At 38.8% G+C, this 27679-nt stretch overlaps 1 protein-coding gene across 4 annotated transcripts in view; it reads right to left on the bottom strand.

Annotated features, from left to right (window-relative positions):
* Positions 1–573: 573 nt before the first annotated feature.
* Positions 574–27679, bottom strand: part of stab1 (stabilin 1) — a 75462-nt gene continuing 48356 nt past the window's right edge. For 3 of the 4 annotated variants that reach the window (XM_067503176.1, XM_067503174.1, XM_067503175.1), the window contains 20 exons: positions 25913–26089; positions 25176–25265; positions 23910–24056; positions 21434–21490; positions 21169–21337; positions 19991–20140; positions 18395–18499; positions 16135–16251; positions 15750–15882; positions 15541–15601; positions 13914–14058; positions 12788–12921; positions 12036–12201; positions 11541–11647; positions 5218–5337; positions 4080–4214; positions 3721–3825; positions 2602–2751; positions 1974–2072; positions 574–1444 (listed from right to left, as the gene is read on the bottom strand). In XM_067503176.1, the coding sequence (XP_067359277.1) occupies positions 1376–1444; positions 1974–2072; positions 2602–2751; positions 3721–3825; positions 4080–4214; positions 5218–5337; positions 11541–11647; positions 12036–12201; positions 12788–12921; positions 13914–14058; positions 15541–15601; positions 15750–15882; positions 16135–16251; positions 18395–18499; positions 19991–20140; positions 21169–21337; positions 21434–21490; positions 23910–24056; positions 25176–25265; positions 25913–26089 (2436 nt within the window). In that variant the 3' untranslated portion in view covers positions 574–1375. The other variant, XM_067503177.1, reaches the window with a different exon arrangement.

The following is a 27679-nucleotide window of genomic DNA, read 5'->3' as shown; positions in this document are numbered from 1 at the left end:
GGGTTTATAGTTTTTCTAACTTGCTGTATGATGAGTCTGTATCATGTACAGTGTCGCAATGCATTGATTTTTCATTAGTTAAAATAGTTTGTTCATAACTGCAGTTAACCTGAAGATTTTTCTGCACATTTGTACAAACTTGTACATAAATGTAAATCATTCTTATAGGATATGCTCACTCTCGTTGTTGACATACAAGACAATCCATTGAGGAAAAAAACAGTAGAAAACAGACCAATGGTTGGATTGTGTCGGTTTAATGACACAGGAAATAGTGCATTTGTTTGGGACTATTTTCAGCTGCTGAATACTTAAAAAGCAGCTCTATAGGACAGAGGAATAAAATGCATCTTTGAATGAACAATCAAATCTGCCCATCTTTGCTGCTTTCTTGGGAAACAAAATGTAGCTTGTTTAGCAGCTGCTCACAGCTCAGAAACTAACAATCTGTGCACCTACCTAGCAGACACACTGTTAAACCAGAATAGTATTTAGTATTATGTTCAGATATGTTTGCAAGTGTTTATTATACCTGCATGGCAGATGTATGTTCTCATAAACAGGGAATGGTGCATTTATTAAACCAGTATTTATTACAGAAGTAGAATTAAACAGGCAGTGGAAAGTAAAGCTATTCTGGCATAAAGAAATTACTACACTAAATTGTTGACTGTGGAGATGATGATGCTAGCAAGTGGTGTTTAGATTTTTTTAACTGTCTGCCAACTAGTCCTAAAACATCTTTCTTCCAGTTTCTTCATTTTCTTTGTTTCCTTTCTGGTCCAATAACTGCCTCCAGGCTCCGTGACATTAGCAAATCTGCTTGTCAACACAACAAATTATTGATGTACACATCAGGGCCGCTGCAACTTAGTCAAACCATAATTTTAGTCTGTGTACGTCCGTGTAAATGTTTGCATATTGACAGAGAAGCATGGACCAGCTGGAGAAGACGGTGCAACATCTAGCAGCTAGAGGGCCATTAACTGTTCTCAGGAGTTAGTGGAGACCAAACCAGAGCTAAAAGGAGAATCCTTGTAGGACTCGGGTGGAAACTAAGCGGATTCAAGTGATGTTGCTTAATTTGCTGAATATGAAAAAAGACAGTTATACAAAATAAAAGCTTGAAGAGCCTAAACATCACACACCAGGGTTGATAATTCTCTGGTGGGTTCAACAGCTGCCAGAGAAACATAAAGCAGCATTATTTGATCTTCTGTTGATTATGAATACGGTTACCTGACCAGAAAACCTAAGTTAAGTAATCTGAAAAATTTAATTTTTCTTTTGGATAGACAAACTGCAATAAGCAGAGGCACAATAAAGCCAACAAGTTATTGTGATTTGTAAACAGGCAGCTCCAGTTTAACTGGTTTTACTGGTCCAGGTCCAGAAACTGTGGAGGTTCTTCAGGTTCTGCCAGCCCTACCCCCTGACTGGACTCCTGAAGGAGAGAGAGAAAATTATCAAACAATGAATCTTTTTTTTTCTACAGTGTGTTCAAAGATTTATATTTAGTCATTTAGCAGACACTTTTATCCAAAGCGACTTACAAGTGAGGTACAAGGCAGCAAAAATCTAAGTCAAGGAGAAAACATCAAAGCAAAGTCCTATAAGAAAAGTGTTCACAGTTCACGACATGCAAGTGTGAGAGAGCAGAAAGGAAGTTTAAAAAAAAACAACAGATTTTAAGTGCATAGGAAGATGCGGAAGAGTTCTGTTTTCAGCACTTTTTTGAATATTGGGAGAGAGTCTGCTGAGCGTGCAGAGTTTGGTAGATAACTTCAGTAATTTTCTGAATTAATCATATTGTCCAGAATCGGCATAAAACTAATGTTTGATCGTTTGTCAGCCTCGGTTCTCTTGTTTGCGTGCGCCATAAACCTCCATTGTTGTCCAGAACACATCAGCCAGACACACCGCGCCACTGGGTGAATTTCCAGTTTAAGAAACCACAAGCAGTTCAGACTCACCCCAAATGGCTCAGCAAAGGCTCTGGAGCCATTGTACAGAGGGTTGGGGATTGAGACGAGGGTGGGTTTGTTGCCTGTTGCACCGTCCTCGTCCTCATTCTGTCACAGAGGAAAAACAGGAATGATTCAGTTACATGTTCCAAATATACTACTGAAAATCCTGATTCAGATCTACTTTTTTTTGTGGACATGCTGTGAACATTTAAACTGAAAGATTCTGAAACTGATGCAAGATCAGCTTAAGGGCTTCACTCAGTTTTGAGCTTTTTTGACCACTCTGGTTGTTCAGAGTTGTTAGTGATGCCTCTCACTGGCTCATTATATCCCTGACTAATCTGGCCCAGGTTGTCCCAAACCTTTGTCCCAGTTTAGAGTTTGTAATGTAACCATAAATTTGCTATCTTTAGTACTAGGAGTAATCCCATTTTCTTTTACCATACGCTGATCTTTCCATTGTTTCCTGTATTGAACAACATTTATTTGTTTATTCCTTGATCTGTATATTAGCCCAACTATTTAATCACCTTTACTTATCTTAGTACTTACTAGATCAATAAATATGAACTCATCTATCAGGTGAGATGTTATTACTTTGCGTAATGTGTGTGTGTGTGTTTGTTTATCTCACTTTAAAGTAGTGAAAGCGAAAAGCATCGGCCTTATGTTTGAAGACGTAGTAGCCGAGTGCAGCCAATACACACGCCAGCAACAATGACACCAAGATGGCAACCGCTGTGCCACTAGACTGGGTGTGGCCTCGGGATGCATCATGGGAGGCCTGGAGGTGACAAGGAGGACAAAGACATTAAATTGCATGTTTTGAGTACACACATTAAATGTTTTAATCCTCAGGTAAGATATCGTTAACAAGGCGACGTGGCATCGCCTTGTTAACGATATCTTCTTTCATTCAGAACTTGGCTGCATAAGAAGAAGAAGAAAGCTGATTAGAAACCTGATTATGCGTTTACATGGCACAGAAATTGGTGTTCTGACAGAAGTCTACCTTAAGAGAACCAGGTTTCTCTAATGCCTTATCCCAATTTTGGAAATCAGCTTTCCTGAAAAAGATGGGCCAACTTTCCAGATTGAAATCTGAATCATAATATGTGAGTAGTTTGATACTGAAGTATGTTGTTTGTTGTTAATCTTTCAGGTGTGTGTACAAAGGAATATATATATATATATATATATATATATATATATATATATATATATATATATATATATATATATATATATATATTTTCATTAAGTCAACTAAGTTCTAATTAAAACCCACCCATTTAAACCGTATAGTGGGCTATGAACTCTTTTAGAGCTGACCTATACTTTAAGTCCCTGAATGCATTAGCACAGCAGTGGACTGTTATAGTTGCTAATGGTACAGCTTCCACAGAGACACAGTGCTACTTCTTTTTTAACAGGAAGGTCGCAGAAAAAGGCATCTGGAATGTTTGATATCTCTGTATCACTGTGGTAACATGACTATCTTCGTTTGGATTTTTTTTTCCTGTCTCAATCTGCTGGGGCCACCCATTACTCTAGTTTATTTTATTGGTCAGTACGTAACACGTTACGGTGCCCATGTAACTTGCATCAATGCCCGACTTTTCAGCTTTGAGCCACTTTTAAATTTCGGTTCAAATTTTTGCTGCATATGTAATGGAAGCCTAGTGACTTGCTGGTTTGGAAGGACAGGTCCCCTGATTTTTCAGCAACTCTGATACAAGCCATCTCTACTTACTGGTGGGAGAGGTGCAATCAGAGGTCCCTCGATGACATGGATAATGCCGTTAACAGCAAGTATGTCCCACTCCAATAGCAGCCGCTTGTTGACTAGTTTGTAACTCTGAAAGAGATCATTTCAAAGACACAAAAGGCAAACTCTGTTCACATTACAAATTTCTTAGAATTTTTTGAAGTATAATAAGTATTTGGTAAATGTTTTAGTGCACACTAATATAGTAAGTAGATGAAGTGTTTAAAAAATGTTTTAATAACTAACCTTTACTTCAGACACCAATTAAAGTGTATGTAATCAGATAATGAGGAGTCAACTTTTTATGTTAAAAGTGTTTGTGTTTCTGTCTGTGACTTTCTGACCTCGTTGTTGCCATTGGTAACGGTCAGGTTGTAGCCGAGCCAAGATGTGATGACATCCTCGTGTCTCAGATCCTTAAATGCTCGTCTGCTGTGATTGGCTGAGATGTGATACTCCAGATCTCTAGTGGACAGAGTCTAAAGACCAAAGCACAGAATGAAAACATTAGTTACAGCTGCTGTTCTGATTAAACTCATTTGGCTCAGGTGTGAAGGTCAAATGCATAAGAACTATAGTGTCAATAAAAAATAAAAAAAAAGTTATTTTCTTAAAATAAGGTAAACTTTAAAACGAATATGTAACTTATGTTCTTTGTTTTAATCTTTTATTGAAAGCAAATATTTGACAACTAAAACATTAAGTACAAAACAATACTTGTGTACTACATAAGCACAATAGCGTCATCTAAAGTGATGAACAAGCACAGAGGTTCTAAAGATCAACCAATTAGAAAATGTCTGGGCTCTGTATTGATTACTAGAAATATAGACCTAGTTACCTTTAGAAATTTTAAACTATGTATGCATACAATCGTAATACTAACAATTATAGTCTACTTAATAAACCCTCTAACTATTTATAACAGCAGGGAGGGAAACCCATGCCCCTTTCTTGTTTTCCTACTATCCCTGCTCCCACATATCCCACAGCTCTAATAAAACAAATCTGAATTTATCAATCGCAATTTCTTAAAAATTTAGAGCTGTATGCAACAATGGTAAAGTTATTAGAAAATCTTTAATTTTAATACTATGTATTAATGTAATTGAAAATAGACAAACTTTCAACAGAATACAAATAAAACTAAAATGTTTCTGTTGTATTAATCACATAACCAACTGAACCAGCATGAGTGGAGTTACCCAGGGATCAATCTTTTCTGATCTTCAGATCTACAGTCTAAATTTCTGTGATCAAATACTGTGTATTTTATATCTTAATTTCTTAAAATGATTTTCTTTTCTTTCCTGTTGGCCTATAAGAGGAGCTCACTTAATTCGGAGGCTGGGAGTAAAGTACTAATAAAATTCTTCTGACTTGTGGATGTTATTATTTATAAGTGAACTAATATAAAAATTGGTAATTGGTGTCATAATAATAACTTAATTTTTAATTTACGAGTCCAGTGCTGTACATCACCTGATTTTTGGCAAAGCCGGCATTATGTGGAACAAACAGCGTGACATCAGATTTCCTGTGAGACAGAAATTCAACAAGCTGCTTCCCTTCTGAAGATGAGCCGCTATAATCCAGCAACAACTGCACAGAGAGAAAGAGAGAGAATTTAGATTTACAGCCTTGTCAAGATCTTTGATGCACATCTATATTTTGTAAAATCTTACAGCTGTAACACTACACAAACAAAATCAAAGCACAATCCAGCATTTTTAAAATCTGGTTTTAATCCATAACTTAAACAGCTTCTCTGCCCTGCCCCTCCACCAGTTTTTGTGTCTTCAATTCCAGTAGCTACTGCTGGCAACAACAAAACACAAGTGCAAAGTAACAGCCTCTTTTAATCATCCACTGTTTAGAGAAGTCATAAAGCCACAGATATGGAATTAAAGCTGCAAAAGTGCAAAATTATGTTCTAACTACCAGTCAGTTACAGCTCAACAAGTTTACTTGTATACAACTGCTGTTTCAGTGATGAAAAATGGGCTAACTTATCAATTCAGTAACCTAAACCAGCTAATTTTAATTTTGTATTAAAATGACATGAATTTGCATTAAAAACCTTTTGATATACTGAATATGACATAGGTTTAAAGTTCAATAGCGTTTGATCAAATAGCTTCTGTCATTTGCAACAAAGCCTGAGTTTAGATTTGAAATTGCCTATTGGGTACAAAGCCACTAAAAATAATATTTTTCAGTGGTTACTACTAAACTTATGACATTACATTTTGCTAGCCTACAACTTGCAGCTGCACCTGAAAAACAGTTCACTGGCAGTAGTTCACTGTAGGGGTATTACAGAGTGACAACTCTTCAGTCACTAAATATCTTTGAGAGGGTGCATACAGATATAAAGACACATGTAAAGGCTGAGTGAGCATTGTTCATGATGATGTTGAATGATGTCTTATTCTCACTGGGCCTCGCTGCTTTTGGTGTGCTATCAACTAGGGTGGAACAGAAGGGGGCACTGCTGTACACTTTGATTGCTGCTGACAACAACATGGCTGCTTCTGCTTCTGATGACAACCTGCTGCTCCAGTTAGCAAACAACACGATCCCTGAACTTAAGGAAGACATCCGCCGACTTTCTGGTGAATTGCAAAAAAAGGGCTTTTTGCTTTCTAGCTGTATTGATGTAGCCACTGGGTCGTCCAGACAGATCACCTCTCTCAGTGCAGCCCTCCAGGACACAGCTATGTGGGATCCCTGCACCTCTTCGTGGCCTTCCTCCTGCTCTAACCATCTGTCATCCTGGGCAGAAGTGGTTGTCCATGGACGTGAGAGAGAATTAGACGTGGGCTCTCCAACCGCTATGCAGTCTTATCCAGTGATGCCTCAAGCCACCCAGCCAATGCTCATTTGGCTCCGCCAGATCTGGAACCCCCTCCTAGTGTCCGCTGACAGTGCAGCCTGCCCACCCGACGACACAGCTAGTGTTCAGATCCACCAACCTCTCACCGTGAAGCCGACTCAGGGGCCCTTGTCCCAGGCATCAGCCTCATCGGCACGTCACTTGGAAACTGCCCCAATGCGGAACTCCCCATCTCCTGCACCGGAAGTTCTGGACTTGGGGTTCCCCCCTTGTGGCCTGCGACAATTCGGGAAGTAGGCACAACCTCGGTGGACACTCTCCTCAGCCTCTTCTCTCTCCAACCCCATTTACGTTTCCTACCAATCTAGGTCCACTCCCCCCTGCTAACAGCCATGCTCATTCCAGATTACCACTGGGAAACAAACCTGTCACAAATCTGTCTCCCTATGTTAACAGCTCCTCCTGCTTTTGACTTCCAGGTTTAACCTGCTCACCAGGTCATTTCTTCCCCTCTACCCCCCCATCTTGCTCGCCCCACTAGTTCTGTTTCAGATAATCTTGCTAATTTACATAGCTCAGGTATCAGGTTAGAATCACTAATAGGACTGTGAAACATAAGGATGACCTCACAAAGCTGCATAATAACCTCAAAGATTGTGACTAAAGCTGCAGGACCAGCACCTACATTAATGCTTTGCAGAAGGCTGAACATGGCTTTGATTTATATGGTTGATTATGTGTCTATAATAAGACTTTATTCTTAATGATTTCATCACCTCTATGGACCTAGATTTCTTGTTTATCACGGAGTCCTGGCTACGACCGGGTGAGCACAGTCAGCTGACTGAGCTGTGCCCTCCCGATTATTTCTTGTTGGAAATTTCGGATTTTTTTTTAGATGGTCTTATTTTAAAGTATATTAGAGTTGTTCTTTGTGGTGACTTCAATATTCACGTTGACAATTCTTCTCATAATCATGCTACAAAATTTTTAAATAAAATGAACTCTTAATTTTCAGCAACATGTTGCTGGTGAAACTCATTCTGCTGCTCACACTCTTGCTCTTGTTTTTAGTTTGGGTCTTGGGATTTCAGAACTGAAAATTTTGGATTTGTCTGTATTTGACCATAAGCCCATTGTTTTTCACTGTGAATTACAGATTGTTAGGGACTCTCCACATCCCGAGTGTTCAATGAGCATTGTGCCATTAAGTTTTGTACTGCTTTAATTCTGCGGACATGGGATTTCATGACTCCACCTACACTAATGAAATGGTGATTCTTTTCACTCACTTTGCATATCAACCTTAGACTGTATAGCTCCTTTAGGCAACAGACCTGATCCACTAACCAGGAAGCAACCATGGATTAATGAGAACATACGAAATTGTAAATGAGTATGTAGAAGGGCTGAGGGTAAATGGAAGAAATCTGGTCTTACAGTACATTTTATTATAATGAAAGAAAATAACTTTTCAATAGGACGGTGAAGGATGCCAGAGCCTCTTACTTCTCACAACTCATCTATGCCAATCGTGAAAATCCCAGATTTCTATTTCATATTGTTGATAGGCTGGTTAACCCTCTACCCCCTCATGCCTCTGCCAATTCTGTTGCTGACTGCAATAAATTTTTGTCACACTTTGTTTCCAAAGTTGAGAAACTGAGGGGTGGTATCACTCAAAATCCTTCATTTCTGGATGTGGTCTGTCCTTATCTGAGCTCCCTGAATGATTTCACTTCCATTACACTGTCTAACCAATATGATAAGCAGGTATGGTGCTATGCAGTCTCACACTTCCAGTAAAAATTTTGTTGGAATAATGTCTAGTGGACTAGTTGATGCTTTCATGAGATATTGTATCAAGCATCAACTAGTCCACTTGACATTATTCCAACAAAATTGAAATACCTGCTTATCATAATGAACAAATCACTGATTGCTGGTTGTGCCCCTGATTATTTCAAAGTAGCCTGCATACAGCCCATTTTAAAGAAACCTGGTCTTGATCCTTCTATACTGTACAGCTTCCGCCCAAATTCCAAATTGCCATTTGTCTCTATAATTTAAGAAAAAATGGTCACACAGCAGTTGCTGACAGTTTTGGAAAGTCCCAATCAGGTTTTCGCAAAAACCACAGCACAGAGACAGCTCTTCTACATGTCACAAATGACCTAATTAATGCCGACTCTGGCTTGTACTCGATCCTAATGCTGTTGGATTTAAGTGCTGCATTTGACACAGTAGATCGTAAGATTCTTTTGGATAGACTGAGGCACTGGGTGGGTATATCGGGCAAATCGTTAAACTGGTTTGCTTCATATTTGTCTAATAGCAAATCTTGTGTCTCCATTGACAATTATGTCATCCCCCTCCTCCTCTGAGTATGGTGTTCCTCAAGGATCCATACTTGGCCCAATTCTTTTCCTAATCTACATGCTTCCACTGGGTGATGTTATACAGAGACATAATATTTCATTTCACTGTTATGCCGAGGACACTCATATATCGTATATCCCTATGACTCCTATGGACCATAGTAGGCTGAGTTCTCTACAAGATTGTATGTCTGATATTAGAAACTGCATGTCCTTACATTTTCTTCAATTAAATTCAAATAAATTGGAAATTCTCATAATTGGACCTCAAAATATTTCCAGTCACAAACTCCCATCCTTTGGGCCTTTATCAAAATTTGTTAAGCCAGTTGCCAGAAATCTTGGTGTTTTATTTGACTGCAACTTGAGTTTTGAGCATCACATCATTAAACCACTACAGTCCTGCTTTTATCATCTTAGGAACATTGCAAAAATCAGACCTATGTTAAATTTTATTGATGCTGAGACTATTATTCATGCTTTTATCTCCTCTCGTCTCAATTATTGCAATAGCCTATCGTTCAGAACTCAGCAGCTCGGCTCCTGACTAGAAGAAAGAAGTTCAGCTACATTACTCCTTGTCTTGCATCTCTACATTGGCTCCTTGTTCATCTTAGTATAATTTTTAAGATTTTACAGATTACTTATAAATCACTACATGGTTTAGCACCATCCTATATTACTGATCTTTTAGTTACATATGTGCCATTATGAAACTTAAGATCATCAGACAGTGGATTGTTGTCTGTTCTAACTTCCTGCTTAAAAACCAAGGGGGATAGAGCATTTTCCACCACGGCTCGAAAACCGTGAAATAGCCTGCCTGAGGAAATCAGGATCTCTGACTCAGTGTCACCTTTTAAGTCTCGTCTGAAAACGCATTTTTATAGATTTGCCTGTCCAATGTCAGATTCTTGTTTTAGTATAAATAGTATATGCTATCAATATAACTTGATGTATTTTACCCTGGGCTTTTCTTTGATTTTATATTTAACCTGATTTTATTTATTTTCCTTTTTTAATATATGGCACTTTGAAATTTGTTTGAAAAGAGCTTTACAAATAAAGCTATTATTATCATAAATCTGGGCCCCCGTGACAGATGACACCATTCTCTAGCTCTATCCCACTATATATCTAAACTAACCTAACGTGTTTTAAAGCTGCTTTTAATTTCTGCCTTCATACCAAAGTAAGTCCATGGTGACTCTCTGGGGTGAAGAAATACTATATTAACATTTAGTTTGGTCGTATATAGTATGTTTATAACATGTCACCATGTTATCGCCGTTAGACAAACAGCTGAACATGGTGCTATGTGAGAGAACAATCGATGTTTTTCAGACTGCTGCAGAAAAAAGTTATTTGCTTCCAGGTCTTGAAGTCTGTAACACTGTGCTATAAAACTGGTCAGATATTGGCTAAAACGTAGGAGTAAAGTGATAACAGGCTGCAGACATCAGATTGATACAGTAACACGTCTGGACACGTCTGGACACGTCCTGCAGACAGGATGTTAAGACAAAACAAAAGTCCAGAGATATTTGGTGATGCTAAAACTCTAAAGGTCATTATGTATAGACTTTATAAGGCTTTATAACAGGCAACAAGACTTTGAACACACTACAGAAACGACCAAGAGTACCTAGTTTTATGTTCTGCCTAGAAACAAGTTCGACACTTTATAAATATTACTGCTCAGGTGACCTTTTGACTTTTTCTCCATATCTCTAAGATTTACAGGCATCTTTAGCTCACAAAATTGTTGCTGTTGTATTTTGGGATTTTCACATTACAAACTCACGTATACAGTAACACTGACGCAGAACCAAATCCTCCTACAGCTCATTAGTAGGGGCAGTTCAGTCAACCCTGAGCCTCTCTAGCTGCCAGATCAAAGCAGCTTTTTTTTCCTCAATAACCTTTTGTAGGTAAATGTACGCCTTACAATATTATCTTCAGAAGTGGCATCTGTGTTCTGTTTCAAAAGATTTAATTGTATCTGTGTGAAAACATTGGTTGTCCTTTTGTGAACTACAAGACAATGTAAAACTATGCTTATTTCATATTTTATACATTTTTGTAGTGTGTGTATTATATTGTCTGCTTATAAAATGTTTTGTTTCACACAGTGTAAAGGCAAAATTCTGGTGACCGAGCGATAAAACTGTTTTGGAGGTTGCTGGTGCAACTTGTCTCTTCGTATCTAAGTTGCTTTTGACATTTTGATTACATAACTTTCTGCGACCTGACATCAATGTCAGTTTTCCTCTCCTATGTATTTAAGGAGAAAAAGGGCGACTCTCAAAGGGTCACTACAAATAGAGTATGCAAGCAGTTAGAAAAAAGCTGTGGTGGTCAGCTATTTACTGGCAGCTTACCTTAACAGAAGCAGGCGGAATAAAAATTAAATATATTTAAATGCAGATTCTGCTTTAACATAGCTAGCAAGGAAGTCAGTGGTCCAATACCCAACACACTATTGGAAAACCCTTTCTCGACCTCCTGAGCGAAAGGCGTTTCTTAATCTAGAAAGTTGTAATAAACACAACAGTTCTGAAAAACCAAAATATTTCAGCTACCACACTCACCTTGTAAAAGATGGAGAAGTTACTGTAAGTTGCAAGGACATTTGTCAGAACGCCATTACAGTAGTCACCATTTCCAACATAACCAGTGGGACAAGTACAGGAAACATCTGCAAAAACACCAACACACACACAAACATGACTGGAAATACCTAGAATATCATGGTTGTCAGACAGTTTTGTTTTTATTTGAAAACATAGTTTGTTTCTATATCTGAATGATTATTTTTAAACTATATTACAGAGTTGCCAATAAAGCAAACCAGATGTCACTTTGGGATCTGGGAACCGGTGCTAAGGATTTCATTATTTTCATCCTTAAACAATTGTCTGAGTGTTAAAGTGAATCCTCTAAGAGTTTTGTAACATTGCAATAGACTAAAAAGAAATTAAAACAGAATAATCTCCAGCGATAAAATCCGCAGGGAGTTTTGCACACAGATCTGTCAGCAGGATGAATCTGTCTCTGTCTAAACAGAGACGGTAGTGCTGTAGTACCTTTGAGCCGGTAGCAGTAGGCATCGTACTTGCTGCTCTGGTCCACAGGCTCTTTGTACATAACCAAGCCCACGTGGTTGTCTCCACACTTGACTGAGGGGAAGCGGATCGGATAGCCCACCTTGCCCTCCTCCATCCATCCAGCCGTGCACAGATGCATTCCCAGCTGTCAGGGTCAAATGACAATGACAGCATGATAAAATGAGTGATCAAAATTCCCAGCATGCACTGCTGTGCTCATTACAGGTAAAAGATCAAAATAATACTCCACAATTCATGAAGGGTTGGAGGAGGTTGTGTTTGTACATACTGGATTGCATTTTTGACTTTGTCTCATTTTTGCATTTTGTTAAAAAAAAAAAAAAAAAATCTGTAATGCAACCTCTCTCCCTCTCTCTGTGTGTGTGAAACAACAAATCCTGTGACTGCAGGGAACCGTTTCAGAGTTATATATAGTAATGAAGTTAGTACTAAAGGGTACTAAATTACACCACGTATGGCTGTTTATGTTCAATCCATACATACATACATACATGTCAAAGGGTGATTCTGGAAGATGTTAATTAAAATGAGGGAATAGAAATATAGGGGTAAAATATTTGTGGTGATTTTCAAGAGTAATTAATGCACATTTGTCGCTCTAGTGACCCAAAACAGCCGGACTAAGTGAGGACAAACTGGTAATGATATATTTGTGAGTTTAATTAACTTCTATGGTGTCACTGTGGAAACCCTGTATGTATATGCTTTACCTGCTGTGCGTCTCCCAGCTGTTTGAATGTAGCCAGTGTGGCAGCTTCAGCCTGGCAGGCAGCTTGAGCCTGACTGAAGTTCATTTTGTACTTCCCCTCTGAAGAGCGCAGGTGGAAAACTCCGGCTGTGTTGGCTGAAGCACAATAATCACGTTACGTCTAAACTCTCCTTATTGTCATCCTGTACCGCTGAATAATAAATTTCATCTAAACAGGTGAAAACAAAACGACTGAGGCAAGAACACTAGCTATGACTAAAATGTACAAACCAGTAAATGGCTACAAGCCTGTAGCAAATTCACATTAAACAAAACTGCAGTGTATATATTGTTAATCTTGCATAACTAATAAAGCCTGATTAATGAGCACCATGTAATGATCGATACTGGGTAGGAACAGGGTCTGAACATTAATAAGCTCCATATTTAACAAACCCTAATGAGTTTAGGGCATTGCGTGCCTGGTTCCATCTAAGTGCTTAATAAGTTTACAACACCTAGAGAAATAACAATTCACCACTAAGAAATCATGTCCTCGGAAGAAAAAAAAAAAAAGCATGGTATCACAACAAAGGTCAGCGGCTGTAAAATCATCAGTTACCATGGCAGCAACAGCACAGCCAGACAGGAGGCAATGAAACTAACATCACTGCCACTGCAGCTGCGGGCTCTTTTAAAATGGGTGAATGTTTTTGATCCCAGTACTCAGGTGTAGACAGAGAGAACTAGTTAGGTTTAGTGTGACGCTGCTATGAGTTTAAGCTTCATGTGCTAGGATGAAGGTTTGGCTTAGATTAAGGTAGAGGAAAATACATCTACAGTTAAACACACTTCACTTCCCAGTCCTGGAGATCAAATTCTAATTTTCTCCCCATGTATTTTCATAGTAAAACAAATAGCTATTATGGGCCTGTTATACAATCAGCCTATTGCTGATGGTTTGCTAAGGTTATGAGTTATGACTGTCTTACCATGGTAAAATTAATCTGTGGCAATGTGTTACTGACAGAAACTGTAAGTTACCATGGTAACACACACATTTTTGGTGTACTTGGGTACTTCTGTAAAGAAAAGCCTTAAATATGTTTGTGTGCCAGTTGCAGTTGAAATCATTGTCAATGTGTTACCATGATAATGTAAGTCTTTGCAGGATGCCACAGGGTCACAGCCTCCGTTATCTTCCAGACAGCGGTCAACAGGGGGCACCAGCTTCTCTAGACACTGGACTCCATTTCCCACGTACCCTGGCAGGCACTCGCACTCACGCTCATTCTGGAGGAACCAGTTTACTCATTCATCAGGTTAAAGTAGACAATTAGATTATGTGATTAGATGCTGTTAGCTATTATGTGGTTTCTCTAGTTTTCTGAACCAGTTATTATAAGTGTATTTGAAATCTACAGAAGCCAAGGATGCTATTATTTTCTTTTTGTGCACTTATCTCGCAATAACAGGACAAATATTTGATCTTGATAACAATTACAATTTCTCGATACATAGAAGATATTTTTTTGGGGAAAACAGTTTGTTTTCTCATGATAACAAGATAATTTAGCTAAACCTTAATGAGTGTCTTAGGTTCCCGAGGTCCGTAGGGATTTGCTATGGTTCAACAGTGAACACAGGCTATTTCATGTTCTGTGTGACCGTTTTAATGTTTTACTATAAGGGTTAAATTATTAGATTACTTTGATAAACAGCGCTCTCCTGATTTTACAAAATGAGACAGCAACAACTGATAAAGCATCGGATAGATGTAGGCTAATAAAATACAAAACCAGTTATTTCTCTCATAGTCATGGCAACTTTGGGGTATCTGCTGCCTCTAACGTGACAATTTGTAATTTGTTTATGTCTGTGGAAAAAGTTTCTGCAGCTGGTGATGAATGATAGGCTGGAATTGAGCTGCACACAGTCATCTACTCTTCTCTCTAGGAGGAAAAAAGTGTCAGCTTGTCATTTTTGGTGCACTGTGCACAGTAACACATCCTTGGACAGGATGAAACTGGAGCTAACCACGGGCCATTTTAAGAATCTAACACTAAACATCCAATAAGCATGAGCTGCCTCCTGGAACTTATTGGTTCCAGGAGTTCAAAGTAAGACAAATGAAAAATCCCCTTAATGTTGGAATTGACACCAGCTGCTCATTCAGCACCACAGTGATGTGGGGGTAATGTGAGAATTGGTTTCTAAGTTATCCTACATTTTATCCCCTATAGATAAACATTAACAAAGTAACGGAACTTTAGACAGCCTATATTGACTAATATATTGCAAAATCAAATTTTATTACAAAAACTTTGTAATAAGCACTAAATTTGATCAATGGAAGCCAAGACAGTCATTTATATTATAAACAATTATCGTTTTATCTCTAGAAAAGTTATCTCAGTTTATTATCCCATTATAAAAAGATTATGGCACAAACAAAGATCATTGCAACTATGGCCATTCTCAGCTTTTGTAGAAATCATTGTGTCATAAAACACAAAACCTGTTTGGGCTTATTCAAGGGTTCAATTGGAAGATCATTTCAGTTTTATTTATCTTCACTTGAAGTTTCTCCGTTGCCACCACATTGGCCTCACTCTTCCCTGGACCTTTATCAGCCATTATTTTCAAATAGCCGACAAAACACAGTCTTAATTCCTAATCCTGATAAAATAAGACTAAGATGTTATGCTACTGGAAAAACGACTCAAGTTGATGTCAACACAATGAAAAACAAATTGCCCTGAGGTGTTTACTCACAGGCCCAGAGAACTTGCAGGAGGCAAAGTCACTGCAGCCACCATTCTGCTCTTCAACACACCTGGTTAAAATGACAGAAAAACAACCCGATGCCATCTCAAACTGTGGATGTCTTCTATTTTTATTGAATCACCTCAGAGAAAAAAACTGAGAAAACCACAGATTGAAACAGAAATTCCAATTTAGATGAAATGACAGACTACGCCCACCTGTTGATAGGCTCACAGGAGTAGCCGTCTCCTTGGTAACTGCTGTGACAGGTGCAGTTGACAATGAGTCCCGTCTGGTTACAGTCTGCGTTCTGGTGACACCCGCCATTATACTCAGAGCAGAGGTCAGGAGCTGAGAGTGTTTCAATCAAAGTATATCGTGAAAGCTTGTCCATACCCTTAGGTCTTCAAAAATTGATAAAAAGACCTAAAGCACATACACTGGTAATACAATGTGAATTGCAATTCCTCTTAATTAAAGCTAAAATGTCACACTTTGCCTCGGTGGACTTTTCCTGCCTTTGCTTTAGCTCCAATTATCATCATGGTGCAAAAACTGTGTCTCCAGCTGCTAAATCATTCTCCTGAGCTTCAGAACACTCACGTGGCTCTGGACTGCAAAAGGTGCCATTCCCCTGAAACCCAGATTTACACTGACAACCAACGTCTGGCACACAGTCGGCTTGAATGTGGCACTGCAAACATTCTTTCGGAATCGAACCTGGAAAGAAAAAGAAGAAGGAAAGTAAAACAATAAACAGGGTAATATAACATATTGGGGTGAAGGTGATAAGCCACTGACGGCTCCAATACTGGGTGCTCAGTTGACCCCAGCTCACTCATCCCCTGAATCTCATGTTTTGGTACACTCTCTCTCTCACACACACACACACACACACACACACACACACACACACACACACACACACACACACACACACACACACACCATGCAAGGTGTTCACCTGATCCACTGGGATCAACTTAGGGTTCAGTGTCTTGCTCAATGACACTTTAACATGTAGCCAGGACGTGGAATCGAACCTGATCCTTTGTTCTGTGGTCAAGTGCCTTGCCCACTGAGGTACAGCCTTTGGTGGGGAGTTAACTTTCAATTCAATTCAATTCAATTTCAATTCAATTTCAATTTTCAATTCAATTCAACTTTATTTATATAGCGCCAATTCACAACAAAGTCATCTCAGGGCACTTTACAGAATAAAGTCAAGATTATAAAGATGTATAAAGAGAACCCAACAATTCCCCCTGGAGCAAGCCATAGGCAACAGTGGAGAGGAAAAACTCCCTTTAACGGAAGAAACCTCCAGCAGAACCAGGCTCAGGGTGGACGGCCATCTGCCTCGACCGGTTGGGGTGAGTGAAAGGGGAGAGAGAAAAGAACAGAGCAACAAAAAGCAACAACAAAACATCGGGCAGATTGGTAGGACCAGTAGCTGCACGCTGGAAGACACACAGCTTCAAAGCCGGGGGACACCTGCAGAAAGGGACAGCGAGAGACTTTTAAAAGGAGTAGACCAGTATCAGATAATCCCTTTCATGCACGTTGGGTGGTTGATCCTGTTCCACCGGTCATCGTATTCCCAATTTGAATGCAGCATCTCATACAGGTTATTGTCCACTGGAGTCATTTGCAATTGAAGGCCTTGACGGCTGGGCCAGGAAGGTGGAGTCATCCTCTTCTTCTTCTATATCACCAGCAGGTTGGAAAAGGAGGTCAGGATCGGCATCACACTCTGTGTCCTCAATGCCGTGTTCTCGCTTAGTGAACTCCTCAAACAGCAGAGGATCGGGATCTCACATCCATCATATCTGTCCAGCTTTCTTTTAGCTCATGGATGATGAGTGTTGGTCTTGGCTGTAAGGGTGAACGATGACAGGCATGTGTCCCTATTATGAGCCACCACTCTCAAACACAACCACTTTTAAGATTTTTCCTGGCATCACTGCACAAAAACACCTCCAGATGATGTTATTTTGTGCTCATACTATGGAGTTTGTAATCATGGTCGACCTGCTTTTCCAAGCCCCCCAGATGATATTATCTGAACTCCTAATAATGAAAAACTCTTCCAGTTGATGTCATCTGAAGGAGTTTTTCAACTAAAAGAGAAATAATTCAAAATACGGAAGTTTAAAGGCATTAATATACATTTACACCATAAACTAGAGCAACAGAAAGCAAGTGGGAAAATTGGTGAAGTTGCATTTTAACACACATAGGTTTGCCTTGTCACAACACGTTACCCTCTTCAATGAAGCAGGGTTTATTCCCGGCCAACCACTGTTGTCAGAGCAAGCTCGCTGTAAAATGTTAGCTAGACTCTCTTTTAGGCCGTTAAGCTAACAGGCCATTGCTAGCAAATGCTGTTGGCTTGTTGTGACACATTAGCCTGAGTTACACTGGTACTACGCCGGTAAACAAATACAAGGTAGCCAAGGGAACACTGTTCCCCACAAACCACGTAACTGTGATGTTCATCTTTCAAAGAAATTACCCAGAACACTCCAGGCTGAAACTGAGAAAACTGTGTTTGGTGACATGTCCCTTTAAAGTCGTGTATGAACTGTTTACAGCTGCTTGAAACTCGCTGAGTGAGCTTATAACCGTGCATGGGAAGAAAGCAGGAATGAGCTAGGACGGCATTAGGCTGCGATAATAAGGGAAGGTGGAGCCCAAAGCACAACGTGACCTGTCTGTTACTGACAGATGTGGTGTAATTGAATCTTCTGTAGTTGTTAACGACAAGGCAAATCCCACAGGGAAACACACCAATTTTTTTCTTTTAACATTGTGGATTTATATTAAATCTATCAGGTCCTCACATTTAGAGGGTGAAACTTACCTAAATCAATTTGGCAGTGGTCACCCTGCCAGCCTGGATTACAGACACATTGTCCAGAGCCTTCAATGCCATCATCACACGTTCCCTGCATCCCACAGCTACAGGCTGACAAAGAGAAAAAACATGACTCGTTAAAAACAAGTTAACAAGAGAGGTTAGGATCTATCCATCCGCATGGAGTAGTAAAGGTGGAGGAATCATTTTAAAGACTCCAGGGGGCAGATGTGTGAATAGATGACAATTTATTATTTTTTTGTCATCACTGAGTGACGTACACATGGTACCAATACATATTACAATGAAATGTGTCTTCTGCTGCTAACCCATCCCCCTGGGGGGAGCAGTGGACAGCCACAGGTGGCCCCAGGGGAGCTTTTTATTTTTTTAAATTACATATTAACCTGAAAGAACTACATAATAGATTTTGTTTTTTCCAATTAATGATAGGCCAATTGTAAACTTATCGTGACAGTTTTAATTTGACTGCCCCATTTCACAGCTCCTACAAACTTTGAGCATAGTGAAGCTGAGCTTATAGCTTAAGAGTTAATGCAAATAACAGCAGCATAACAGGTGAGAGTCCGAATGGGCACTATTTGCCTAATGACTAGGATCAGCAGCTTTTGGTTTGCCCCTTCAGAGGCTGCCACAGTGGAACATGTTCTGCCCGTTGCCAGATGACCTTCCTGCTGCAACCCTCCCATTTTTTCCCAGGCTCAGTGGCCTTTGGTGGCTAGGTGGGGCCACACCTGGTGGGGTTGGATTCAAACCCGCGGTCTTTTGCATTTCAACCTAATGCTCTACCCCTGAGCCACCAGGCCCCATGTTAGAAAAAACATTTTTCTTATATAGTTAAATAAATAAATGTCTGAAGTTTGTATGACTTTTGAGTTCTTTGAGGGGCTTGGAGAAAAAAGACGAAGAGACAAGACTGTATGGTTACTGTACATACTCTTGATTCCCACCTTGTTGCTGGCCTATAGTCTTGTTTTTAAATGTACTAGACCTAAAGTCACAGACTAATCTTTAGAGGTCCTGGAGCTCTAATCTCTAGTCTCTTCAGAACACTGTCAGCACCTAGGTAGCAAGATGCATTGAGTGCTGTGTCGAGGTCAGTGATGATGCCTACGTGCTCTAGTTTTCTAGTATATTTAGTAACCTCCCTAATGTTCTCTGTTTGCAAAATTAAAAGGATCTGCATATCTGCTTGTGAGAGTGTGATGCCACAGAACTCCTCTTGTAAAGCAAAACATGCAATGGCTAAAGTCAGCCAAGTCCCTTTCACATATGCACTGGAATTCTGACATTCTCCTTACTTTGTCAGGAGGGGGTGTATGTGTGAATGCAAATGTCCAATGGAGATGCTGTCAATGTTATCAGACTTAAAATTATTAAGATATAATGTTATACTCTTATAGGATCCTGATGCCCCAACAATTCAAAACTATCTAGTAATTCTAGAATCATGCGACTTTAATCTGGTATTTTCTTCATGGAAGATCTTAAACATAAAGTCAAACCGTCAATTATGGTCAAGCATACAAGGTTCTAGTTTTGGTTATAAATCAAACCCAGCCGTGCTGGTATCTCCTGTACCTGTGCAGTTGGGGCCATAGTGGCCGACTGCACAGTGTTCGCAGGCTGTTCCTCTGAAGCCTTTATGACAAACGCAGACACCTGAACCACTTAGACCATCATTGCAGTCTCCATGGTTTCCACAAGGAGCCTCCACACCTCCTGGACAAACTGAAACACAGGTGGAAAAGAAAAGATGGAGTGAGTGATCTGTTCTAATTTTGTGTACCTAGAAATCGCTTTCATAATGGCAACTGATTCTAACAAAGCAAAGCTGATGCAACCCCGACACTGTTTCTTATACATTTAAAAATATCGCCAACATATTTTTTGAATGTAGGTTAAAGTACTTTGTGAATGTACTTTGCAAAACATCCCCAAAACAGGATGCTACCACCTCTGTGTTATACTATAGGCATTGTGTTCTTTGGAGAGTTAACATTTTTGTGACTCCATAGCAAGTTTTTCCATTTGGCATTAGTCTTCCAGGGGCTCTTTTGCAAAAATTAAACACGACTTAATGTGTCGTTCAAGAGGAATGTTTTTTTTCCTGCAACACAAGTATTGTTGTCACATGCACATAGTGTCTACTCTTTAGCATGATGTCCTGTAATCCCTTCTAAGTTCTCACTGGTCTCTCTGTAGCCTCCCAATCAGTTTCCTCCTTTCCTCTTTTATCCAGCATGGAGGGACTTTCTGACCTGGGCAGAGTTGTGGTAGTACCAAACACTTTCAATTTCTTAATTACAGATTGAACTTTGCTTCTGGGGATGAAAAAGTCCTTTGAAAATCCTTTTGTACCCATCTTCTGACTTGTGTCCTTCCACAACTGTGTCCCTGGGACAAACCAACTTTGTCCCTGAAACAAAGATGGGGAAAGTTCCTTGCCACAGGTAGTAAACTGCTTTTAGTTGCACTACTAAGTATTGGTAACACATATAAAAATATATTAATGTATGAACTTAATTTAAAACGATGAGGACTTTACAGTTTCAATGAAGGAGCAGCAGCCTTGCTTTTTTCCATACTTTGCTCTTTTCTTTTCCCACCACTTTATAAAATAAACTTAAGTTGTTACGACTAACATGTTAGAAAAATGATCCAACCCCATTCCTCCCCCTCCAGAAGATAAAAACCTACATTTAAATGAGCTATTGATCTTTCTCACAGCATGTTTCCAAAAAACATTTTTTCCTTACCTTGACAGTCTCGGCTATAGTGGTTTTTGCAGCACTTTGGGACCCAGGACGAAAACTGACAAACTCTCATGCAGCCCCTCAAGCTAAAAGGACTATCCAGCCCATAAGACCACCGAGAGTAGCCGTGATAAGGCCTGTGGCGTGATCTTAAACAAGACTCTGTCGATCCCTAGGAGGAAGGAAGAATGACATTAATCTCTGCATAGTTTAAACAGAAGCTGGTAATGTTAAAAAACAAATTTTTTTAAAGAGAAGCAGATTTTACCGTGTCATAGTGTTTCAGAGGACAGGACGGGGGGAACAAACAGTGTCCACAGGCCCCCTGAGACATTTTAAGACAGAAAAGGTTAATGGTTAGGGTATGATTATAGATTAGCTAATCAACATTAAGTTGGTCAGAAACTCTTTTTTTTATATTTAATTTATTTTTTCAAGATATTTTTAAGCAAATACAACACACTGCTCCGAGCTTCTCAAATGTGAGATTATGATGCTCTTCTTATGCTTGTCATATATGATAGTTATATAAATATCTTGTTAACTGGTTGAATAAAAAGAAGAAATAAGTGAGCTTCTTTCTGTTTTCTCTGTAATGAGTCATTGCGTGTTTACATGGACTTAAGTAATCAGGTTACAGTCTTCTTTCTCTGGAAAGCTGATTTCTTAACTTTCGTGTAAAGGGGAAAGCTGGTTTGAGAAATCGGGATAGGGAATTAGGGAAACCCAGTTTCTCTCAGATAGATTTCTGAGAACACTGATTTATTTGCTATGTATACAAGTAACCAGATTTCTAATAAGCCTTCTCCAATTGTGCATGTGTGTAACAAAAGGCTGCAGACAGAGATATGGAGCTGAGTGAAAGTCTGAATAAAATAAGTCTAAATAAGTCACTTTCCCTCGCAGATTTTTAAAATACAGACAGTTCCCATTAACAGTGTCTCCTCTGTATTTTATTTTCTCTCTCCCTGGGCTCTCACTTTGCTGAACACACACACACACACACACACACACACACACACACACACACACACACACACACACACACACACACACACACACACACACACACACACACACACACACACACACACACACGAAGTCTGAAGCAGCATTTTCTGACAATATACCATTTCAATAAATACTAGGTGGAGGAGAAATCAGGTTACTCTCCTGCTGCATCTATACGCTGATTTCCAGGAACCAAGTTTCTTAAATGCATGTAAATGCACTCACTCACTCACTCAGCACATTGCTTACACTAGAATGTAGGGCTGGGCATTGTGGCCTAAAAATTAAATCTCAATTTTTTTTCAGTGTTCTGGCAGATTCACAATTTTACTCTACATGAATGCAAGAGTGCATTCGTAGACAGTGGAAGGTTATATTGTGGAGACAGTGTTTTACTTACTTTTAAAGTGAAGCACACAAATGCCAGCAAAAGAGAGAGGTTAGTTATGGAGATCCACAAGGCTCTGTGTTAGGACCAACTCCTTTTACTTTACTTGTTTAGGCAACATTATTAAAAAACACTCAATAAATTTACATTGCTATGCTGATGATACCCTGCTATTTCTATCTATGGAACTAGATGAAAAAAAATCAATTAATCATTTTTCAAGCATTCCTACAAGGCATAAAGCCCTGGATGTCCTACAATGTCCTGCTTCTAAGCACAGACAAAACTGAAGTCACAGTATTTGGGACAAAAGATATCAGAAATATGCTGTCCAACCAACTTTGCTTCCAGTACTACTGCAAGGAACCTTGGAGTTATTTTTGACCAGGATTTGTCCTTTACCTCACACATAAAACAAATCTCTAGAACAGCCTTCTTCCGCCTACGGAACATTGCCAAAATTCGGAACAGCCTGTCTCCAAGGAACGCCGAAAAACTAGTCCATGCATTAGTTATCTATTAGTTAGCTTCTAGGTTGGACTACTGTAATTCTCTACTTTTGGGACTTTCCCCAGTAACTCACTAAAATGCCTACAATTAATCCAAAATGCTGACTGGAATTAGCAGCAATTAGCAAGAGAGATTCTATTTTGTAAATTATTTATATAAATTATTTAAGGTTAAAATTCAAAACAAAATTTATTTGAGGGAATATGATGTTAATTTATGTGAATAATAACTGTATCCGGTGGTGACACCTTTACAATTACAACAATTGTGATAAAGTGCTGTGTCAACAATAGTTACACCTTCAGGTCAAGCACTAGTTTATGTCTAAATGTGTTTTTGTGAGCAAAGCACCACCTTATGTAAAGTTGAGAACTGGATAACATTCAGGTGACACCTCCCTGACAGGCAGCAGTTCTGAGCCAGTCCATCTATATTTAGCTATTTTCACCTACTGCAACCGCCATTACTCCAGCTCTTTAACTAGCAAAGGCAACACACGTGCTGGTGTCTCCAAGGAAACAGAGAGATACTGGCGCTGCAGTTTGACTGACAGCGGAGCGAGTAATGGTCTAGATTTTCTGATTTAGGCATTTTTCCACATTGTTCAAAAACAAAAAATAAATAATTGGATTCACTGGATATATTGCCCAACCCTCCTAAATTGTTTTTGTATTTAAGTCAACACTCATTACTTTTATACACATTTCAGTTTTATCATTTCTGTTGCCTAGTCTTCTTCCATAAAAAACTGTTTTGATCTCAACTGATTATGAGTAAGTATCATTAATTGTAATATGAGTATTCAAGCAGCTCAATAATAAAAAATATTACAAACGTATTTGGTTTTGTTCTCGATGCCATCACAATATGCTCCAAGGCCAGGTGGCTCCAGTAACTGGTCGATGCCATAAGCTACGCCCTCTTTTAAGGTCAGAAAGCGCTCCACCACCTTGGCTGCATTATCATTGATGAATATAGCCCCCTGCACGCACACACACAAACACAGGCACATTAACAAAACAATTCTGTTACTACAGGTTAAAATCAGGGTCCAGTCAGCCTGGTGCAATCCTGGTGTGATGTTAAAGTAAAACAGACCAATCACAGCATTTTATAATGCTCCTCATGTAATTTGAACATTGTAGTATTTCTATTTAGTGAAGCAAATAAGTTTTCCAACGCCTCTAACAAGCATCTGAAAAAGTAATGGCCTTTGTAAACTGTGCCACATTTAGCTTTCACATCGCAGTGGAGGAATTTGGGCCCATTTTTCTTCGCACAACTGCTTTAATTTACACTGAAGCTTTTTCAAGCATGTAGCACTCGTTTGAAATCCTGAAACTTCACATTGATAAAAAGGTTCTATTTAAGTAATGCGTAGAAAGAACAGGGGTCATGTAGAAAGCCTGCTTGTATTTAAAGCAGCTGAGTCAAATTATCAAGTTTGTTTATCGAGTCTGTAATTATGGGGAAAAAAAGCAAACACCTATGCCTAGCTGGCATTTGATAACCTAAGTGAATCAACAAATGAAAGACCTAAATGGGATTTCAACTGCATAGGTTTACTCTGGTTGCCATTGAACAACTGAAAAAAATCGGAATGTACACATAACTGAGGAAATTAGGGGCATAAACTGCATAATAAACTGACATGTTCAGAACATGGACACTTGTCAAACAGTAAAAGTTCAGACCCCATTTTGAGATATCAAATTTATTTTAACTTCCGTTGTTGAATCATTTGCCCATGAGGATTTTCATATCCTTACTCAGCCTGACCCCCAACTGAGACCCAGCCTTGGTGAGATTCACTTTTTATACCCAACTATGATACTGACCTGTGGACAATCAACCTAATTAGTTGTGAAATGTGCGCTCAAATCTTTTTTAGGATCACATAACTTTTCCAATATCCTCCATTGGTCTGCACCACATGGACCAATCAGTGACCAGTAATGGTGAGCATTAGGATCCATGTTAACGGTGTTTTCTCTCCAATGCTAACATGAGAAAAGACTAGTAACTATAGCAACAGCAAGCTATCAGGAGGAGAAGTCATTATGGCTACCTGTTTGTTTTGCATGAATGTGCATTTTCTTACCACCAAGTTTTTGTCACAGCTGTACTTGATGCTGGATCCATGCATGGTGCGGTATTTTGTGTATTTCTCCGGCTGACTGATGCTCATAAGCTACAGACACACAGAGAAAAAATAAATTTTACACTGATGTGTTTTTTGAAGAGATAGACAGTCTCAGTACTTTGACAGATATCACAGCTTGCAAATTCTTTTCATAGCAGCTAAGACACTTCCTGTTCTTAGCTTAGATATAGACAATTTGATCAAAATGGGAATAACTGGCAAGCAATTTAAAAACTGATTATTTATTTGATGGATTTTTTAAAGGAAAATGTCACACCATTTGTCTTACTTTATTTTTGAAGATGTTACCTTAGGTTTTAAAAAATGTAACAAATTTCTGACATTTTACCGATAATGCCTTACTATGGCACATTAATTGGAAATAATAGGTTAAAAGTGGGGTTGTTTTTCACAAATAAGGGGGTAATAAGGGGGTCTGAATAATAAGGTACTGGGGAAAAATTGTGTATTATGTAATCAGAAATAAAAGTTATTAAAAAAGTAATATCATAAATACATACAGCCTTAAGTCTTTTTGAGTATGAGAATATTATTACCTTAATATGAACCTGTTATTACCTATTTCAGAAAAAACTACCTTATTATTACCCTATTACTACCAAGCTGTAAATTACAAATAATCAATAAAAAAAGACAATTACATTGGAGTATTAAAGTACTGACTAATTTCCTACCCTAGAATTGCGTACGATGTGAGCTCTCACGGTAGCAGCCAGTTGTTCTTGATGATCGGGGCTGAAGAGCCAGCGCTGTCTTTCAGCTGGCAGTGAGTTAAGGGCTTCGTCTGTTGGCCAGAAGAAGGTGAATGGCTGGTGAATGGGCATCTGGAGAACGGGAAGTAACCCTGCATCCTGCACACATTGTTAATTACACGTCACTATTACTGTGGTACTCACACTAGCATTAGCACATAATAGCACATGCTTTTATTACATTATAGTAAAATTATGTGTTTATTAGCCGAATTGTACTCTGACTCTGATCTTAAACCTACAGTACTTACGTATACAGTATTTACAGCAACAGTCATTTACTCTGGCCCTCAAGAGGTCCTGTCCTGCTCTTTTTCCAACTAGCCCTGACTACCCTAATCCACACCTAATCTAGGTAATAAAAAGGAGATTTATGACCATTTAAAACAAAGTCTAATTTGAAGAAATCCCTATTGAGTAGGAAAAATTACCAACTTCCATCTAATTCAAAACACTTAATCGCTCCCCATAGTTCCCCTGTTTTTGAATGCTCTCCCCCAATGTCTCTCCTCTAGCATTCCTCATGTTTGTTCAGTGATACAGGGACTTCTTCAGTTAGTGGAGAAAAAATTGCAAAGATCAACAAGAATTGAATTAATAATGTAACAATAAATCAATCAAATGAATATATTGTCTTTTTCATAAGCCTGCATCATTTCAAAATTCAGGACCATTCATAATTTAAAACAAAACTTTTTTAAGACATGTTTTAGCACTACAGAGGTGTGGACACTGGATATTGAAAGCTGTATGAAATGCTGTATCCATTATTATTAACAGTAACCCATCCTGTATTTTGTTTTTTAAATGTGTGTATTGCAAAGCGCTACAGTTCACACAATCTTTTTGAAGTGAATTGGTGAAGTGGTGTATATATAGTTACTGAATGGAAGAGAGTCGGAATAAGAGTTAACTAAATATCAACTATTTTGAATTTCTAGTTAGACAAGAATGTGCTTTAGATCTGATTATTTAGATAACTCAAGCAATTCTATGCAGAAATTTGACACTGAGCACCCCCCCACATAGCTGCATTTAAATAATGCTTGTTTAAGAAGCATATTTTGTGTGAATTGACAGTAAGATTGGCAGTTGAAATCAGTAGAACTGATCGTCAAATATTCAAATATTTGGGGTCACCCCTTGACTCTACTAATATAAGGATCGACAATATTACAAAAAATGCACTGGACCTAAGACATAGACAACAATTCTCACAAAAGGGTGTAGATAACTTTAACAAAAGAATCTCTGAGCATGCAACCAGTTTGGAGTATCAGAGAAAAAGAGAAACAATATGACCTGATGAAGAGTGAATCATGACAAGTCACAGAAATGTTAAACAACAGCTATTTGTTAAATTGGAACTTCCAAAATGAAAGTTAAATATGTTCAGTGCAAAGGAAATTTGGAGGAGTGAGCCAACAGGCCACCATCAATCCTAATGAAGCTCTGCAGATTTAAGGATAAAGAGGATTTTTCTTTTTAAAAAAGGGTAAAAAAAAAGTTAGAAAGTTAAGTAAGAAACTTAAAAAGTCACATAAGCAGGGTCAGTTGGCATATCTGCGTTACAACCAACTTATAGTTCACCAACCACATGCTTCATATAGTATATAGTCTTGACTTTGTTATGTGGTTTAAGATGACGTTGTGAATTTATTCTATATAAATTAAGTTGAATTGAACTGA

The sequence above is a fragment of the Channa argus genome, chromosome 5, assembly GCF_033026475.1.
Source record: "Channa argus isolate prfri chromosome 5, Channa argus male v1.0, whole genome shotgun sequence".
NCBI classification, from domain to species: Eukaryota; Metazoa; Chordata; class Actinopteri; order Anabantiformes; family Channidae; genus Channa; species Channa argus.
This window is presented reverse-complemented; position numbering and strand designations above follow the sequence as displayed.